Source organism: Dermacentor andersoni, chromosome 3, assembly GCF_023375885.2.
Source record: "Dermacentor andersoni chromosome 3, qqDerAnde1_hic_scaffold, whole genome shotgun sequence".
NCBI classification, from domain to species: domain Eukaryota; kingdom Metazoa; phylum Arthropoda; class Arachnida; order Ixodida; family Ixodidae; genus Dermacentor; species Dermacentor andersoni.
In genome coordinates this window covers 103,767,263-103,788,130 of record NC_092816.1, presented here as the reverse complement: position 1 = coordinate 103,788,130, position 20,868 = coordinate 103,767,263, and the positions used below count along the sequence as shown (strand labels likewise).

The window sequence follows — 20,868 nt, the reverse complement described above, 5'->3', positions numbered from 1 at the left end:
CAGGAGGTATTCAGAGACCTGGAGTGGGAAGAATTGGGGATAAAAGTTGATGGAGAATACCTTAGCAACTTGCGATTCGCTGAAGATATTGCATTGCTTAGTAACTCAGGAGAGCAATTGCAATGCATGCTCACTGACCTGGAGAGGCAAAGCAGAAGGGTGGGCCTGAAAATTTTTCTGCAGAAAACTAAAGTAATGTTTAACAGTCTCGGAAGAGAGCAGCAGGTAGCGAGGCCCTGGAAGTGGTAAGGGAATACATCTACTTAGGGCAGGTAGTGACCACGGATCCGGATCATGAGACTGAAATAACCAGAAGAATAAGAATGGACTAGGGTGCGTTTGGCAGGCATTCTCAAATCATGAACAACAGGTTGCCACTATCCCTCAAGAGAAAAGTGTATAACAGCTGTGTGTTACCAGTACTCACGTACGGGGCAGAAACCTGGAGGCTTACGAAAAGGGTTCTACTTAAATTGAGGACAACGCAACGTGCTATGGAAAGAAGAATGATGGGTATAACGTTAAGGGATAAGAAAAGAGCAGATTGGGTGAGGGAACAAACGCGGGTAAATGACATCTTAGTTGAAATCAAGAAAAAGAAATGGGCATGGGCCGGACATGTAATGAGGAGGGAAGATAACCGATGGTCATTAAGGGTTACAGACTGGGTTCCGAGGGAAGGGAAGCGTAGCAGGGGGCGGCAGAAAGTTAGGTGGGCGGATGACATTAAGACGTTTGCAGGGACAACATGGCCACAATTAGTACATGACCGGGGTAGTTAGAGAAGTATGGGAGAGGCCTTTGCCCTGCAGTGGGCGTAACCAGGCTGATGATGATGATGATGATGATGATGATGATGATTATGACACTGTGTGCGGCCACTGTTATGAACCAGACGCTCATTTTAGCATTTTGTCAGTCGACAACCTTAAGCTTAGCATGCTCCCTGCAGAAGCTTTAGATCAGGCCCAACACCAGTTTGCCTCTTGAAATACGTGTCAAACGCAGGCTCTCGCACTGAGACAACCGATGGACCAACTTAAATGAAGTACGTTAGATTTCAGAGAGAATGTTAATTAGAGCAAATGTTGGAAGCGGGAATTTGATTCGGCACCTCCCACTTTTCCACAAGAATCGCCAAAAATGGTAAGCTTCATAAACATGGAAGCGCGGTGTTTACGATGTCTAACTCTGCGCCAACAACGAATAATACAGTTCTGAAAATTGCATCTGTTAGAGCTACAGAACTGCATGTGTAGGCTTTGGATGCAAAGTTGTAAGCGTAGCAACACACACGGAGTGAATTTTCGTTCTTCGCCCTGTGTAGGTTGTGTGTATATTTACATTCAAACCCGGTGAACCAGTGGTTACCACGTTACATCGAGAAAGTGTTTTGCTTCACGCTAAATACCACGAACCGAAACACCACTACGCGACGTGGCAGCGTCGCCGACCACGTGTTGACCATCGGGGTCGTTCTAGCCGCTTACGAGCACGTCTCGTATTTCAGCTTGCATACACCGCTACTATCCATAAGGGCTGGCATACATGCGGTTGAACAAGCGTCAAACAAAGCGCTCAAGAATATCACTTCAGAAATACAGTTTGCCGATACATTTGCGTCCTCTATACCTTTCAGAAATGCTTCGCATGATATATACTTCGTATGATCTTAATCATGATTATCGAAGGACAGTTTCTGCTTAAATTTTTTTATTTCGATGGGACGAAGACATCGCAACCATGCACAATATACAATCGGGTTCGCCACGCTGACCTCGTGCTGTCATGTTTCTTTCTGGGCGGAACTAGCGTTCTTCGGCACCCGACCGTACAAGTCTTGCATTCGCGGGAGTAGTGCCTTGTACTGTTGGGACTCGCCAGTCAAAGTACCGAGCACAGTCCACAGGAACGACGAACCGTGGGGGTCGCTGACTGCTTTTTCGTACTTTGCATAGTTCTCGGCGAAAAGCGCCAGCACTGTCTTCCTCAGGGCCGGCGGATACAGAGCTGTGCCCAGGAGGCAGGCTTCGGCCGCGTCGTACACCGCGACCCTGAGGGTCTGGTAGCGCAGGTTGTCGTTGTAGCCGCTCAGCCTTCCGAGCCAATGTCCGATCAAGTGCCCAATTCCAGGTTCGCTAGCCAAGGGGTTTTCGTTAAGCAGCGACTGGGTCGAAACCAGCACGCTTTCGAGAGAATTCACCGAACTCCACTGTGGTCCCGGAGTGGTGTCCAAGATGCTGGGGCACACCTTACCATTCTTGCAGAAATTCGAGTTGAAGCCTACTAGGCCAGAGTTTGTCGTCATAATGCGCGCCAGCGGAGGTTCGACGGGATAGTCTCTAGGACACTTGAGCACAAAGTGGAAGAAGCCCCCTTCGTACGGCGTACCCTCGGGCCCGACTATGATGGCGTGGATGGTGGTGATGTCCTTTTCCTCGGGCTCGACGAACACACCCGGTGGTAGATGGCGGGCAAGTTCCGCGAGGTCGCGTTGAACCCTCTGCAGGCACTGCGGCGACGGCTGCTCGTGACGGCGAGACACCGGGTCCACAATTGCTGGTAGGGGGGGTTCAAAGTAGGGAGCACAGGGTTGCGCAGATCGTTCAGCCATCGAGGCCTTTACCGCAGCTGCGAGTGGTAAACCGTGTTTGTAGTGACCGTAGAAGTCTTGCATTCGCGGGAGCAGTGCCTCGTACTGTTGAGACTTGCCAATCAAAGTACCGAGCACAGTGCACAGGAACGACGAACCGTGGCGGTCGCTGACTGCTTTTTCGTACTTGGCATAGTTCTCGGCGAAGCGCGCCACCACTGTCTCCCTCAGGGCCGGCGGATACGGAGCTGTGCCCAGGAGGCAGGCTTCGACCGCGTCACATACCGCGACCCTGAGGGTCTGGTAGCGCAGGTTGTCGTTGTAGCCACTCAGCCGTCCGAGCCAATGCCCGACTAAGTGCCCAATTCCAGGTTCGCTAGCCAAGGGATTCTCGATAAATAGCGACTGGATCGAAACCAGCACGCTTTCAAGAGAATGCGCCGAACTCCACTGTGGTCCCGGAGAGGTGCCCAAGATGCTGAGGCACACCTTACCATTATACCGGAAATTCGAGTTGAAGCCTACTAGTCCGGAGTTTGTTGTCATGATGCGCGCCAGCGGAGGTTCGACGGGATAGTCTCTAGGACACTTGAGCATGAAGTGGAAGAAGCCCCCTTCGTAAGGCGTACCCTCGGGCCCGACTATGATGGCGTGGATGGTGGTGATGTCCTCCTTCTCGGGCTCGATGAACACACCCGGCGGTGGATGGTGGGCGAATTCCGCGAGATCGCGCTGAACCCTCTGCAGGCACTGCGGCGATGGCTGCTCGTGCCGGCGCGACACCGGGTCCAAAAATGCTGGTAGGAGGTGACTTGAGTAGAGAGCAAAGCTTTGCGCAGATCGTTCAGCCATCGAAGCCTTGACCGCAGCTTTGAGCGGAAAACCGTGTTTGTAGTGACCGTAGAAGTCTTGCATTCGCGGGAGCAGTGCCTTGTACTGTTGGGACTCGCCAGTCAAAGTACCGAGCACAGTCCACAGGAACGACGAACTGTGGGGGTCGCTGACTGCTTTTTCGTACTTTGCATAGTTCTCGGCGAAGCGCGCCAGCACTGTCTCCCTCAGGGCCGGCGGATACGGAGCTGTGCCCAGGAGGCAGGCTTCGACCGCGTCACATACCGCGACCCTGAGGGTCTGGTAGCGCAGGTTGTCGTTGTAGCCACTCAGCCGTCCGAGCCAATGCCCGACCAAGTGCCCAATTCCAGGTTCGCTAGCCAAGGGATTCTCGTTAAGCAGCGACTGGATCGAAACCAGCACACTTTTGAGAGAATGCGCAGAACTCCATTGTGGTCCCGGAAAAGTGCCCAAGATGCTTAGGCACACCTTACCATTCGAGCAGAGATTGGGGTTGAAGCCTTCTCGTCCGGAGTCCGTTGTGATAATTCGTGCCAGCGGAGGTACGACGGGATAGTCCCTAGGACACTTGAGCATGAAGTGGAAGAAGCCCCCTTCGTAAGGCGTACCCTCGGGCCCGACTATGATGGCGTGGATGGTGGTGATGTCCTCCTCCTCGGGCTCGATGAACACACCCGGCGGTGGATGGTGGGCGAATTCCGCGAGATCGCGCTGAACCCTCTGCAGGCACTGCGGCGACGGCTGCTCGTCACGGCGCGACACTGGGTCCAAGGCTGCTGATAAGGTGGGTCCATAGCAGCAGCTCCAGTGTCGCGCAGTAAGCTGAGCCGTAGTAGCCCTGGCGGCGGCTGCGAGCGGTGGCCGCTGCATTCCGCTGCCGCTTCTGCCGTGGGCGACGACCTGCATGGCTCGATTTGGAACCCCTGCACGCGCACGGTAGACCCTGATGTGGCACTGGCATGTACCCACTCTGGCAGATTGGCCATGGATCACGTAAGCATATTGAAATGAAGACATTTTCTGTATATGTGTACCTGTAATGAAACAGTAAACTTAAACTTGAAACTTGAAATGCGAGTTGAGTAGGCTAGTTTAAAAATATAACGCAGAAAGTAAAATTACTGAAACCAAATAGACCTTAAAAGATATTGGGATTCAACGTACTTAGATATCGCTTAAACGCGATGCTGAAGCGACGCTTTCGCAAAGCGATAATTAGATGCTTCACAACTAACGACAATGTGTACAGTTTTAAGGCGAAAGGCTTAAGTGGCTCGATGGAACGACTCATAAATAAAGAAAGCGGCGTGTGCTCCAGTGATGCAAAAGAAGTTTACGGGTGGTACGAAAATATCATCAGCGGCAATGGCTTATATCCTAAAGAAAGATAACATAATCTGGAATGGCTCATATCCCCGTAAGCAAGCAAAGATACAATGGCTAATATGAATGAAGACAGAAAAGAAAAAAAGGACGAAGGAAAGAAATAAAAAAAATGTGAACGTAAGGAATAGCCCATATCCTTGTAAGCAAGCAAAGATATAATGTCTGAATATGAAAGAAGAAACGCAAGAAAGAAAAGAACGAACGAAAGTACAAAGACAAAGTAGGAAAGAACGAAAGAAATAATGAAAGAAAGAAAAGGGACGGAAATACATAATGAAAGAACCTTTAGATTGTGCTTCATACGCTCGCATGTGTCGTTGAGGAAATCGACCTACAGCTCAATACGTTGACTTCACATTGCAGCTTGTTATGTCTTGCATGATGTCTAACTCTTCCGATCGGATTAGTTAATGCATTACCACGTGTGCAGCAGTCTTTCGCCTTCACGTGTCGCTGGAGTGTAACGTGCTGCCGATTTATTTCTTACTTTCATCCTTTGCAACGTGTAACTTCAAGTAATCGTTGTGTTTATCCACCATAAAGGTCACAACATTGTCGTCATACAATGTTCAGGTTCATATGTGCGCTGTATCGGTCAGGTGCTAAGCCGTATTGTAGACTGCAAATTAGCTGGATGGACAGGGTGAGGCGTATGTACAGCGCAGTCATAAGGACGAATGCGATATACGAAGCTTGCCGAGGGCAGAATGGCGCATACAGGTGTATACGAGCAGAAAAGTACAGCACGGATGAAGAAACATTTGGGGATTCTGCACCTCTTGTACCACAGTGGAACATGCCCATTCTGCAAGATTGGCCAAGAACGGGCGGTGGCACATAACGAACGCCTAAATCATAGAAAATAAGGACAAATAATCACCATTCCATTAACGAGTCGGTGTGCTTTAGCGATGCCTGTGAGCCGACATTTTATGTTCACGTTTTACATAGGAAGTTATTCCTTTGTCACTCAGAACAGTGGCGCGCATTCTTGGTCAACATACAAGGGTTATATAAGCGACTTCGCAAGTACTTTCTTATTCGCCTGGGCGTCGCCTTCACTCTACGCTATGCACATTTTATCGACCGTGCCGCCAACAGCCCGAACTGTGAACGCTGCCAACTGTATGAGACTCTCCAACACCTGTTTTTGGACTGCCCTCTACGCATCACAGAGGAAGACGCTGGCTTCGGCGCTAGCATGCATTGGCAAACAGACATTGTCTGAAAGTACTATTTTGTCCGCAATACGTGAGCATACAGTATGAACAACAGGCTGCCCTGGACTACTTGAAGATCGCCGGCCCGGACGCAAGGCTTAAAGGAAACCACTATGTTAGTGTGCATACGCATCCCTTCTTTCTGTCTTCATCATCATCTTTCATCACTCTTTTTAAATCGGAGCTGTGTATGGCCAGGGTACCGTAGAATTTTCGTGTCCGCACACAAAAACTATCATCATCAATGGCTCATACCCGCGTAAGCGCTCATACCCTCATAAGCAAGCAAAACAATGCAATGGCTCATAGCCCTGTCATGAGTGACAAGCAAGTCACGTATTGTGCGAAAAAGGTCACTTGCCGACAGTGACCAAGGCGTCTGTCTCTCTCTATGCTTCCGAAGCCACATTCGCTCGCGCTCGTGGCGTCGAACAGTCGTTCCCTTGGCCGTCACGGTGTCGATCTCGCACGCAAGACGCCGTTCTCATAGCCATGTTGTGCCTTGACGGTTGACGGTTGCACCGGAACCGTGCGTGGCAGGCATGTGGACTCGCGCGCAGTGCCGTTGCGGTATACGCAAGGGACAGGACACGCGTGCGACCGTGTATGTCCTGGGCTCGCAGGATTAAGCTTAAAATTAAATTATGGGGTTTTGCGTGCCAAAACCATGATCTGATTGCGAAGCACGCCGTAGTTGGGGACTTCGGAAATTCGAACCACCTGGGTTTCTTTAACGTGCACTTAATCTTAGTACACGGGCGTTTTCGCATTTCGCCCCCATCAAATTGCGGCCGCCGTGGCCGGCATTCGATCCCGCGACCTCGAGCTTAGGACCCCAACACCACAGCCTCTAAGCGGCCACGACGGGTGCAGGATGAAGATATTAAGGCGTGTGGTGACGTGTGTACCGTACCAACGGAGGGAGGAGTCGGAGTATCTACCGTGTATATATCGCCTAGTGCGTCCCATTGCGATGTCGAAAGGTTCATGGCTACTCACTTAGCGTGGGTTTGCTGCGATGACACTACCACTCTGGTCGTCGTCGGTGATTTCTATGTGGATGTGTCGCGACCGAAGAGGGAGTGGTTTACGCGTTTCGTATGGGAGACATATCACTTGCGATGCCACACCCACCCGGCCTAACCGACCACCCAGTGGTGTACATTCATCGATTTGACATTATCTAAGAAAATGTCTGCTGTTGCGAGTATGCCGATCAGTGTATATCATAGCGATCACAAAGCTACTGTGACCATCGTTACTAAGTGACAATGTGTGGTGCAATGAAGTTTTCTTACTCCTACATTTACAGCTCCGCTGGTCATCCACGTTCGCAGGGCGGAATAGCCTTGATTTTATCTCCTTTCCTTTCCCCCCTGTGCAGATTAGCATGCCACAGCATGCTAGCTCAGGCCGACCTCGCTGCCTTTCTAATAAATTATCCCTCTCTCTATCGTATCGTATCGGGGAACGACGAGCAACCAGCCAAGCCACCTATCAACAAGCCGGCCCCTCCGCCCTCAACACCAGAACCAGGCCACGCTCCCACACACCGTCAAGGGGGATCCGCGTTCCCGCTCCACAACTCCATCTAGATCCAGGCAACAACGCTCAAGATCCCGGTCTGCATCGGCATCACGCATTACATCTACCAACAACAACAAGGTGAGCTTCGCAGAGGCCCTCAAGGGCACCTCGCGAGAGGGGCGTAACCTCACCAACACACAAGCCACCTCCCCTCCTCTTTCACCAGATAACCCAGAAATAGCTATATCTTAAGCGCGAGAACGCCATCCTACGCGATCTCCTAACTAAACTCACGCAGGAGGTTAGAGACCTCAAACAATCACAAGCACCAGCCCCTGCACCTATCACTCAGAACGCCCCTGCCCCTAGTCAGGAGGCCCCCCGACTCCCGCGCCCAAGAAGAGAGCCCTGCAAGATGGAGCCACGGGCCATGTCCGCTCTGAAGTTAAAGACATGCTCATCTCACTTCAAACAATTATTAGCACTTTCCAACATGCACTGGACTCCATCCAGCACGCCTTCATTGGTATTGTCCAACGAGTGACCAACCTGGAAATTCATATTCTCACGCCTCCTAGCCATGCCGCCCCCGTCTGCGACCCTCCCGGGACGCCGATGGCGACATCCACCACCTCCCATCATGGCTCACACTAATCAAGACACCCTCATTTGGCAATGGAACTGCCGAGGCTTTCACCAGAAAGAACCGGTACTCAATCAATACCGAGGCCAACATACCCGCCGCCCGGATGCTATCCTACTTCAAGAAACCAATAACGCCCTCACCACGCTCCCCGGTTATCAAACCTTCCATGCCACCCACCCTCTTCTCCGGGTCTCCACCCGAGTACGGCCTCGTATCCCTGTTATTAAACATGATCTGCATAGTCCTCACATCGAACATCTATTCCTCGAATTAATTCCCAATCGTAAACGGAAAGAATGCATCTTCGTTCTGAACATTTACAATAGCCCCAAGGACAAAGCAAAATGTCGCATCGTCGTCCTCTTTGGAAAGGCTCTTCATGTAGCTGGAACGCCCCCCCCCCCCCCGCCCCCGCTCTTCATCAGCGGCGATTTCAACCTCGCGCATACAGGCTGGGGCTACGTTCGCACGGAAGTTGCAGCTCGTAACCTCTGGCAAGATTACCACGACTTAGGCCTCACCTTTATCACGGATTCCTTCCTTCCCACACGCCTCGGTACCTCCACTACCCAGGACTCTACCCCCGACCTCACCTTCATAAAACGTATCAACAATGCACACTGGACCAATATCCAGCAAGACCTGGGCAGCGACTATTATATCCTTACTATCCCTTTACCCCAACTCGCTGCCGCCCCTGCCCCCACTAAAGAATTCACCATTACCGACTGGGATGCCTTTCGTAAGATACGCATTGGTGCTACCTCAGCAGAAGGCATTGCCGACATTAACACCTGGATGCAAGCGCTACGCACTGACGTTCAATTGGCCACTCGGGTGGTAACTACAGATGCCCCAGTTGAACGCATGGATAGCCGCCTCGCCCATCTTCTGGAGGCTAAGTTCTCGATCCTAGCTCGATGGAAAGGGCAGCGCCTAAACCGTCACCTCAGAAGTAAGATGTCTAAACTCAATACAGCCATCGAGGGCAATTGTCAAACCTTCAGCCCACAACAATGGACTGAGCTGTGTAACACGGTGGATGGACAACTTCATTGCCCATCCACGTGGAAACTCCTGAAACATCTGATTGACAATACCACCACCCGCACCACCCAACAGGATCGGCTGCAGAAACTCCTTTATACGGAGACCCTAAAGCAAGGTCCACAACAGGTGCTTGACTACCTCTGCACCAGATATATCTCCAGGGGACAAGTCAGTCCACACAGTAATTACATGGGTAATCCCAAACCTACATTAGACGCCGATTTCAGCGTATCTGAAATACATGCTGCTCTTCGCAAGCTTAACGGTCGGTCTGCTCCAGGACCAGACGGGATCACTATCAAAACCCTTCGCAATCTCGATGACGAGCCCATGTCCCATCTGACTGACTACAACAACGAATGCTGGCGTAATGGCGCCCTCACAGCTGCCTGGAAGACTGCCAACGTTATCCTAATCCCAAAGCCTGGCAAACCATCTAGCCTCAATAACCTAAGGCCCATCTCCCTCACTTCATACGTAGGCAAGGTGATGGAACACGCCTTCTTTGCACGCATCAACACTCACCTCGAAGACAACTCTATCTATCCCCACACCATCATTGGATTTCGCTCTTACCTTTCTACACAAGACGCTATGTTGCATCTCAAACATCAAGTACTAAACGACCGTTCCCGTAACACGAAAACCATCCTCGGACTCGATCTCACTCAAGCCTTTGACAGCATTTCCCATGCAGCTATCCTTGACCAGGTCTCCCACCTCCACCTGGGAGAGCAAGCCTATGATTACATCCGTGACTTCCTCTGCAGTCGCACGGCCACCCTCTCGCCCGCGAACTTGCAGTCAGACTCGCTTCCCCTTGGCACCAAAGGCACCCGGCAAGGTTCAGTTATCTCTCCCAAGCTCTTTACCTTAGTCATGATTGGCCTTGCCCAGCAACTACAACGAGTCGACAATATCAACCATACCATCTACGCCGACGACATCACCATCTGGCCTTACAGAGGGAGTGATGGTCAAGTGAAGTCAGACCTCCAAACGGCGATTGACACGGTCGAAGCCTATCTCCAAGGAACCGGACTGCGCTGTTCGCCGGCTAAATCGGAGCTGCTTCTCTACAAACCCATTCAGCGCGGGGACGCCCTCCCAAACACCAATCTGATCACCGACCATGTGACGCCATCATCCGACGCCTTCAAGATGGCAGTCCTATCCCACACGTCTATAGGATCCGGGTCCTCAGTCTCGCCATCTCTACCAACGGCTCCAACGTACGCCTTGGCTCTCAACAAGACCTGTGCCCAATCTCAAAACACCCTACGCCTTCTTAAACGTATCTCTAACCGACGAGGGGGAATCAAATAAGAAAGTATTCTCCGCCTCGTGCAGTCCTTTGTCATATGTCACATTACCTACGTTGCTGTGTACCTCAACTGGTACCGGGCTGAGCAAAACAAGCTCGACACCCTCATTCAAGGGGTCTACAAGCAAGCACTTGGCCTCCCGCATTACACCAGCACTGAACTCTTCAACCAACTGGGAGTTCACAACACCGTTGCCGAACTCATTGAAGCCCAGCAACGCTCTCAAGCTTGAACGGCTCACCCTTACTGAAACGGGACGCTTTATTATATCCACGCTTGGCTTCACTTACCATCAGCAACAGGGCCCCAAACAACCGATCCCGACTGAAATTCGTAGCTGGATCTACACAGATCCTATCCCTAGAAACATGCACCCTGAATATAACAGGGCCCGGCGCCAAGCTCAGCCGGAGCTATCATAAAAGCCCTTGCTCACGTACTACCTGGCGTCACACTTGTTGATGCAGACCTATATTCCCATGGCACACGATTTGTGGCCGCCGCCACACGCGATGGAGTCCTAATCCCCCCTCCAGCGTCACTACCATCACTGCCGAGACGGCTGAAGAAGCGGCCATCGCCCTGGCCACTCTAGATCCCACCTGTCACGCCATCGTGTGTGACTCTCGCTCAGCCGTCACTAACTTCAGCAAAGGCCGTGTTTCTCCTCAAGCTCTTCTCATCCTCTGCCAAGCACCACAGCACCACACTCTAAAGACAGCATGATCTCCCTGACATGGATCCCGGCCCATGCGGGCTCTGTCCACCCACACCTCCCCAACCTCAACGAGGTCACCCACTTTATTACGCGAGGCCTAGTCAACCGCGCCGGAGCCACTGGAGACGAGTTGGACACCAGGGACAATCTGACTACTTATAACGATCTCGTTAAGGCCTTTTTACCTCAGTCGCCGAAACTTCCCCCCACTTCACCCCAAGTTCAGCCGGGCGCAGGCTACCATTTTGCGTCCGCTATACAAACAAACACGTACCCTTCACCCGCCCGCCTCCACCTTTTATTCCCCGACGTTTACACTACGCCCAACTGCCGGTGCTGTGGCACTCAACCGGCTACGCTTCCGCATATGCTGTGGCAGTGCCCAGCACAGTACACACACATTAACACCACGACCCTGTCATCGAGGTTGCGTGAGGCTCTGCGGAGCTCCGCCCTCGACGACCAAACCTGGGCGACCCAGCACGCCCGTGAGGCGGCGGCGAGGCAAGCCCTTGACGTCCCCTCATGGGAAGCTTAGGCCCGGCCATCATAAAGTGCTGGTTCTATAATAAATGTTTATCCCCCTCTCTATATAGAACTTCTGTATTTATATGAACAAGTATATCCATCGAGATAGCGAACATCATCCAGCAGCCAGGTAACAAAAGAAGCTAAATTATGAGTTTTTACGTGCCAAAACCACGATTTTATTATGAGGGACGCTGTAGTGGAGGACTCCGGAAATTTGGACCACCTGGGGTTCTTTAACGTGCACCTAAATCTAACTACACGGGTGTCTTCTCATTTTGCCCCCATCGAAATGCGACTGCCGTGGCCGAGATTCGATCCTGCGACCTCGTGCTTTAACAATATAGCCACTAAGCAACCGCGGCGGGTAGCAGTCAGGTAATCACGCCAAACTCGGGAAAGTACGCAAAACAGCTTTTGCTTTAAAAATGAATTAGTTTAGCAAAAAAAACTTATGTATGGTTTAAATTTAGCAATGAAACCAACCAAAGCCCGTAACCTTCAGCCTTAATATCGCCCGGTCCGTAGGCGACCCCCCACATTGGATTTGTGCCCCTATAAAGTTAGAGGTGTATATCTGCCACACACCAATAATCGTCATCTGTCTTGCCCGCACTTCCTTCTTTAACGCTGCGAGCCCAGTACTTCCAAGTCATGAACGGCATGCGCGTTATCAGCATGACAGAGCATTCTCGACAGGAAAGTAACGAACGCAGCGTTTTCAAGAAAGGAAGTGCGGGCAAGACAGATGACGATTATTGTGGTGTGGCAAATAAACAGCCTAATAGGTGTAAACTTTTTAAGAGTGATAAGGATCATCTCATTCGTATTTTCGTCTTCGGTTATCTTTGTTGCTGATTTAACGGCACGGACGCCCAAAAGTGATATTGGCCATTGAACTTCTAATGAAGAGTGAAATGAGTGTTGAGGGTAAAAATGAAGTCGACGTACGTGGTGATTAAAATGAATCGATGATTAAAAATGCTACAAGCGGCCAGGATACGATTCACCCATTTGGTCGATACGGGCGTCACAAGCGTTTCCATCCCCCAGTACCAACTTCATAGCCGCCGAGAAGTGCCCATCGCCTTGGCGATCGCACAGACAACCGCAGACACCGTCATAACAGACTTTTAACAAGCGTGCCGCAATTTCTCTTACGGCAGAATTCACCGAACCTCCTGGCATATACTCGGGAGGCACCCCTCCCAAGAGACGAGAGAGAGAGAATAAACATTTTTATTGGGTGAATGCAGCTTTGGAGAGGCGTCCTCATTCCAGAATGCCTTGCGCTCGGGCCGCGTCCTGGGCCCTCGCAATCAACCGTTGCTGATCCTCGAGGTCGGAGCTGGCCAAGGTTCTCTCCCAAAGCTCGTTGGTAGGGTAAGGGTTCGGAGGATTTAATGGTGCCGCTCTGCAACCCCCTACTATTTGCCTGAGGGACCGGGATCTGCGCAGAAGCGGCATTGCGGAGAGAGAGAGAGAGAGGGGGGGAAGGGAAGAAGGAAAGGCAAGGAGGTTAACCAGACTGAGTCCAGTTTACTACCCCACACGTGGGGAGGGGAATGGGGAGTGAAAGAGAGAAAGAGAGAACTTAGGTGTAGGATGTCTATAGTCGGGCACTCAAGCCTGTTGCCTTCAGGTAGTGAAAAAGCGCTCGAACTGCTTTCTGCGCTAACGAACTGTGAGGCCAGGCTCCCAAGACCTTCGCTTCCGTAAATGGCCTGTCATCCAGCCTATTCAAGGCACACTGGAGAGTCTCACGTTGATTATCGAAGCGAGTACAGTGGCACAGAAGGTGACTGATGGTCTCTTCACACTTGCACTTAGTGCACATTGGTGAATCCGTCATTCCAATACGATAGCTGTAGGAGTTGGTGAATGCTACTCCTACCCACAGCCGACACAGCAGTGTTGCGTCACGTCGTGGAAGGTACGCTGGTAATTTAAGTTTCAGGGATGGGTCAAGGCTGTATAAACGACACTTAGAGTTCTGTGGTGTATGCCAGTAACCTAACGTGATGGTACGAGCGAGACTGCGAAGCTCTCTTGCAGCGTCGACTCTCGATAAAGGTAAAGGTAAAGATCGACTCTCGAGTGTCGGTGAGCCAGCCTGGGCACGTCGGGCAGCGTCATCGGCGAGGTGATTACCAACGATGCCACAATGTCTCGGCAGCCACTGAAATATGATATCATGTCCTCGTTCAGAAGCGTGATGGCAGATTTCGTTGATTTGTGACACCAGCTGTTCATAATTGCCACGTCGTAAACTTCGCAAGCTCTGGAGGGCTGCTTTCGAGTCACAAAATATTGCCCATTTGTTGGGCGGTTCTTTTTCAATATATTCGACAGCAGCGCGAAGAGCGGCCAGTTCGGAACCTGTAGATGTCGTTACGTGCGAAGTCTTAAACTTGATGACGACCGATTGAGATGGTAGAATAACGGCGCCCGTAGAATTTTCCGAGACGGAACCATCCGTGTAAACATGGATTCGGTTAGCGTATGAACGATGCAAAAGTTCCAGTGTGATCTGCTTGAGAGCCGCGGTGGTCAGGCTAGCTTTCTTCACTATTCCTGGAACAGCAAGGTACACGGGAGGCTTTTTCAAGTACCACATAGCGGAGAGAATTGTGTAGGGGCTATGAGGTGATTTCTGGTTGGGTGGGGGAATGTGTTAACCTGTAGAGCTTGGAGGAATCGCTCCTGCTCTCTAGGTAGTGACTTGTGTGGGGGTGCATATGTTCTGCGGGTTAGCTTGTAGTGTTGTGTGATGTATTGGTACGAGACTAGAGGGTGCATGCGTTCGGGTTCAGATTCCTAGCCGACGGCTCGGTGGGTCAAATCTCGAGCCACATGGTTGGCGACCTCGTTGCCAGGAATGCCGTGATGAGCTGGCGCCCAGATGATCATGACTGATCTCGTTGGCGGCTTTTGATTGATGATCTAGAGCGTAGTCGTATGAAATCTGCCGCTAGCAAAGTTGCGGCACGCCTGTTGGGAGTCGGTCACTATGACTTCAACCTCTGTGTGGGAGAGCGCGAGGGATATGGCCGCTTCCTCGGCTTGGAGGGGATTGTTTCGTGTTGGCGAAATGCTGCTCCGATGTTCTTTGTTGACGACTACGGTGGCTGTTGTGGCTGCTCGTCTGGGGTAAGAACCCGCGTCCGTGTAGGCTGTAGAGGGTAAAGCCCCGTATCGCTTGTGTATGGCCAGGGCCCGGGCCTCCTTTCGCTCTGCGTGGTGCACTGGGTGCATGTTGCGAGGTAGAGAGTAAAGATTGTGTGGCCGCCAACGCATCATGACATCCCAGGCAACGACATGGCGCATCTCACGGCTCTAGGTTTCACTAACCGAGAACCTGGTAGAACGGAGGAGCGCTGGCGCCCTCACCATCTAGTCGACTATCAGGAAATCATCATACACTATGGGATGCAACGTAAGTAAAATATTCCCAGCCCCGCATAAAAAGCTAACCAAAGGTCAAGGCCGCACTCTCGGAGCACTACAAACCAACAGCTTCCCTCACCCATCTGGAAACTACCGCTTCACCCACTACGTGTCATCTCCACTTTGCCACTTTTGTGGAGCGCAGGGCACCCTTTGCCACATGGTAGGGAGCTGTACAGAATCGCCCCCAGCGCACCCCATCCATACCACCCACCTGAGCATAGGGAGGGAGCCCTAGCCAGCTCCACCCTCGCAAGCCAGCGCCAGCTGGTAGCGAGCGCCGTGGACGCGGCTAAAGCCTGTGGTTTCCTGGAAAGGGGAGACCACCCTGAAGACAACGCTTAAAGAATCCTTGAATAAATATGTTTGTTCTCTCTCTCTCTCCTCTCTCTCTCTCTCTCCCCAGAAAGCGGCGAGTGCGGAAGTCTGTGCCACCGCTGCCCTGCAAGTGGTTAGCCAACCCCATTTCTGCCGTGGCCGACACAGCGGCCACCCGTACCCAAGCTGGTAAGTCGGAAACCCCTCTTTGGCTAGCCTATAATTAGAGGAAACCCTCAGCGAGAAACTTATAACCGTTGAATCAGTCATGCATGTGCGTTTCTCGCCATATACCCTTTTCGCAGAACAGTTGGCTCTAGAGGAAAGTGACGGCGCTTTCGCCTGCGAGCCGCACGTTGCCTCAGTGATTCGTGTCATTCACCCAGTCACAGTCTACGGTATCCGCTGAAACAGATGTTCACCGGCGTCATGCACATCCATTGTAAACACTAAGGCATCGGAGGCAGCTGAGGCAAGCAATGGACGCGTCACCACGTGGTCAAACACGGTCACCCACGGGATCGCCGCTACAAGGACTTTTAAAGTGTAATATATAGGACAAATGAAGAATATATTAGTATCATCTAACCTTCAGCACTATTAAAATTGTGAGCGGAATAATGACTATGTCGTTTATATGCAGGAGAAACAGCAGCGGGCCTAAAATTTAACCTTGACTGTCTGTGCTTAAATGTCGTCAACTCCTGCCGCGCAGGTATTCGGCAATTTCATTATGTACTGTCCAATTTGAGTGCGTTCGGTGAAAGAAACATTGCTTCTGCAGATTTTTTTTTTCACCAGATGCAATTCTGAGTTTTCTTCAGCCCTCGTGTGTTCTCTTCGCCAATAAGAACGCGTTCATTAAATTTGATAACGAAATTTCAGAGAGTAGGCCACGCCACCATATCCTATTGGGTGCAAAGCTTTTCTATTTGTTTTAGACATTACGCTATCGCTTATTGCCTGCACATTCAACAAAGACGTATTACTTTTTGTGCGTAAATGTATCCGCGGCGTCGCAAAGTGCTCTGAACGTCCGCTCTTTGATCAGCGCACGATGGCTGCGCGGCTCCAACACTTTCCAGAGGTGAAGAGTGCCACAATATCAACAACAATGAGGAAGAAAATGAAGGTAAACTGGTCATTATTTTTTAAATAAAACTGCCTCTGATTTATAACACAAAGAAAAAGACTTCTGAAGGGCCTCTTGGTGGACTTGGTTTGAATTTAAGTGCTGGAATATTACCTCCTTTCAGCGCTTCGGCACCGGGCTTTAGTCAGAGGGACGTGTTTGACGCTGTGAGTGATTTCATTCAAGCAACGAGATGAATAACACTCTGATTCCTACTTTCCTCATTATTCTTACTACGGTTTCTATAAATTTCCCGCGTGATAAATTTTATAATGATTATTCGTATTCTTTCCTTTAAGTTGTACCATCTACTCAAGTGGTCTCACCGCTTATCACACAATGCTCTTTTAATCGAAGATAAACGTTATCTGAAATATTATAAAGATATTGACTAATCCCACAGTCGCACAATTCTTGGCACGCCCCCCATTGTGGGCCCATGCCATGCGTTAGAGAAGCATCATCGTAATCATCAGCTTTGATGGCGCATCCCGGATCTGTGTAAGCCATGTTCCGATCAATCAGCGACCTCTTGAGACAAATTATGGACACGGCGAGAGAAATACCACAGCAGACGCCCGCGCAGATACCGCCAGACGCCTGGGACCCCATCCCGTACGGGAACGCACAGCCGACCGGCAAGTGCCTGTCGACGGTTGTGCGCCACATCGCGGACCTGAACGACCACCGGCCCCGCGGCGTGTTCGTCGAGCCAGAGGACGACGACGTAACCAAGATCCACGTCCTCGTCATAGGGCCCGTCAGCACGCCCTACGAAGGGGGCTTCTTCCACTTCCTGCTCAAGTGCCTCCCGGACTACCCCGCCAGGCCACCACTGGTGCGCCTCATGACCACGGACTCTGATCGAGTGCGCTTCAGTCCGAGCTTCTACGAAAACGGCAAGGTGTGCCTGGCACTGCTGGGCACGGACACGACCGGACCTACTTGGACGCGGTACCACAGCATCGGAAACGTGGTGGTTGCCATCAAGTCGTTGCTGTCTAACGAGAATCCCGTCGCCCATGGGTCGGCTTTCGGTGTCATACCAGCCGTGGGAACGTGGCTGAACAGCGGCATCTGCTACAACACCGTCTTGCAGCACGAGACCATCAGGGTCGCGGTGTGCGACGCGGTCGAGGACTGCCTGAGGGGCAGTTCCCTTTGCCCGAACCCTCTGAGGGACGAGGTGCTGAAACACTTCTCGCAGTTTTACGGCTACTACGAGAAGGTGCTCAGGGAGCGGCTGCCTCTGACGGGTTCCTTCATGAACGACGCGTTCGACGGTGGCATCGCCGCGTTCCAGTACGAGACGCTCCTGATACGTCTGCAGGACCTGCACGAGAGGGTCGGCACGAAAACTTAATTTACAGCCCGTGCACATGTCCTGCGTCCCGTCCCTATAGCGCCGGAGGCACACGTTCTGCAGTCCATGACAAGCAAAATTTTGAAGACTTCGTAAACACTCATTCGTGAGGGCGACGTTGATTCCCACCTTCAGAAACACTCCTGTACTGTTTTAAAGCAACATTGTGGAGACATTGCAAACAATAGGTCGTGTCCCACAGTTCATTGCAAAAGCGGCTGCGTCTTCTCTTATTTTAACACTCTATGCCACACATAGCCGCGCTATGCACTTTACCGGAGAGCCACTGTCAGAAACGCGTTTACGAGCACCTGCATAGTCGTTCATCGTCCTCGTGATGACCTTTGCTGTGGAATGCAATGTGTGCGGCCACTGTTTATACGAAATGCTCCTTTTAACATTATTCTGCCTATCGACCTAACCTTATGCTTTATATACTTCTTGAAGAAGCTTTAGCTCGGGGCCAACTCCAATTTGCCTCTTACGGGTAAAACGCAGAAATGCATGCTTTCGTGTTTAGAATAAAAACAGGAACAGCGCAACACAGGACGAACGAGTAAACAGGACAGAGCGCTGTCCTGTTGGGCACGGACACGACCGGACCTACTTGGACGCGGTACCGCAGCATCGGAAACATGGTGGTTGCCATCAAGTCGTTGCTATCTAACGAGAATCCCGTCGCCGATGGGTCGGCTTTCGGTGTCATACCAGCCATGGGAACGTGGCTGAACAGCGGCATCTGCTACAACACCGTCTTGCAGCACGAGACCATCAGGGTCGCGGTGTGCGACGCGGTCGAGGACTGCCTGAGGGGCAGTTCTCTTTGCCCGCTCTGTCCTGTTTACTCGCTCGTCCTGTGCTGCACTGTTCCTGCTTTTATTCTAAAAATGAACCAACCAGCCCCATTGAACACACTGCTAATGCTCTCGTGAGACAGCCGCCGGAAGGATGCGCACAAAATATGTTGCACGTCGGAGAGAGAAAGTTACATTTTAGGGACAGTAGGAAGCAATTTTGATTTAGGACCTCGTACCATTTCCACAAAAATGGTCGAAAATTGGTAAGGTAAAATCATTGAAGCACGAAGTTTACGAATCTATAACTCTGCACCGAAAACAGAACGCAGTTCTGTAAACTACATCTGTTAGAGCTAGAGGACTGGGCGAATCGGGTAGGATGCATAATTGTAAATGTCTCAACGCACAAAGGTCGAAGTCTCGCGCTTCGTCCTGTGTGCGTTGTGTGTGTATTTACAATTATGCATCCTTTATCAGCATCTAAAGTGGACAAATTTGATATGACGAGTTTACAGCTTGGCATATCCGTTCTGCGCAGGCACGCAAGATGGAGAAAGGTTCAAGAAAGGGAAAATTTGCCGTCCACCCGACTTCCACTGTGAAGCTTTCTTTTCTGAGAAACCCATATGGCTTTAATTACCAGAAATGTGGAGCAGCAGAAAACGAGGGACGATAGAAGCAACAGAGATAGGCGCACGTCTATGTAGCTTCCGTCCTTCCTTGTCTCCTGCTGCGCCAAAATTCTGGTAATTCATCATGCACCAACTAGCCCAGCCACGTGTTTTATTGAACTATTTACGGCATGGGTTTCCTCAGTGCATAGCTTCGGGCTACACTAGGGCTGATGACAATTTTCTCTTTGATGAGTTTACAGCTTACATTAGATTTACAACGCCTACGAGAGTTTTGCAAAGGTTCTATACTCACAATATAGTGGAATATTTGGAAGCAGCGTATTTGGAAGTTGCCTTATTAGGGAGAGTTTTCAGAATTGTGATTTTACGTACTACCGGTTTTGAGAGTTGAAAGTTTGATATTTGGGTTCTTGTTTCTACGCGTGAGCGTATATACCCCACTGTGAGGATTGGTGATGCGATATGGGTGAATGAAGCTCGGCAATAAAAGTTGGCACAGCCCCAAGGATGAGGTTAGTGGCGCAGCTGTCACGGTGGATGGCGTCAATGGCACATCTGGCGCGGTGCCAACTCGCATACACTGTAAACTAATTTACACCCTTGAAATTGAAAAGGGGCGTAAATGTGTCTATAACTGACACCCCCTAAAGGTGTGAGTTATAAACACATTTACACCCTTTTTCACATTTAAGGGTGTAAATTATTCTTTAGTGTAGGTAGAGCGGCGCGGAGCGGATAGCTTCGCTCGAAGGGGCACGTAATAAATAAGTTCTGTATCGCCGCTTGGAAAGAACAGTAGGTGCTTCATGGCCGTGAACTAGTATGAACTTCTTACGGAAATAGTGTGGGTCCTTCTTGTGATCACACAAGGAGAGCTGTCTACAGACGGAGAAGAATCGCGATCGGAACGAGAGGAAGAAGATGAAGCCGAAACAACAGCAGCCGGGGATCCCAGTCCATGAGATGTGAAATAAAATGGTCATTCAATAATATACGTAATTGTGCTGTCTCGAAGTGCGTTAAATTACAAGAGAAATAATTATACAAACAAAGAGATAAGTCATAAGATAATAATTAGATAAACAATGACGCCAGAAAAGAGAAAGTACGCTCACGCGAAATATGGGTTCACTTCGTGAAACGAGAGTCGTCTTTTTTTCTTTCAATTTTATAATGTTGAACAAAAACATGGACAAGGATCCTGCTATTTACATTAGTTCTAACCGTTCTAGGGAAACGCATCACAAGCATGAATTTAAGATAACTGAATACTCTTCTGTTAACAACATATATATCTTCTCTTTCTTCCCCCGAGCCATACGGGAATGGAG

General features: G+C 50.6%; 1 protein-coding gene and 1 pseudogene across 1 annotated transcript; one reads left to right on the top strand and one right to left on the bottom strand.

The window, feature by feature from the left end:
• Positions 1–1,691: 1,691 nt before the first annotated feature.
• Positions 1,692–4,394, bottom strand: LOC129387115 (uncharacterized). Its single transcript, XM_055075822.2, has one exon. The coding sequence runs from the start codon at positions 4,349–4,351 to the stop codon at positions 1,787–1,789; it is 2,565 nt and encodes an 854-aa protein (XP_054931797.2). The 5' UTR covers positions 4,352–4,394; the 3' UTR covers positions 1,692–1,786.
• A 12,856-nt stretch (positions 4,395–17,250) lies between these two features.
• Positions 17,251–18,105, top strand: LOC126540815 (ubiquitin-conjugating enzyme E2 Z pseudogene; annotated as a pseudogene).
• The last annotated feature ends 2,763 nt before the right edge of the window (positions 18,106–20,868 follow it).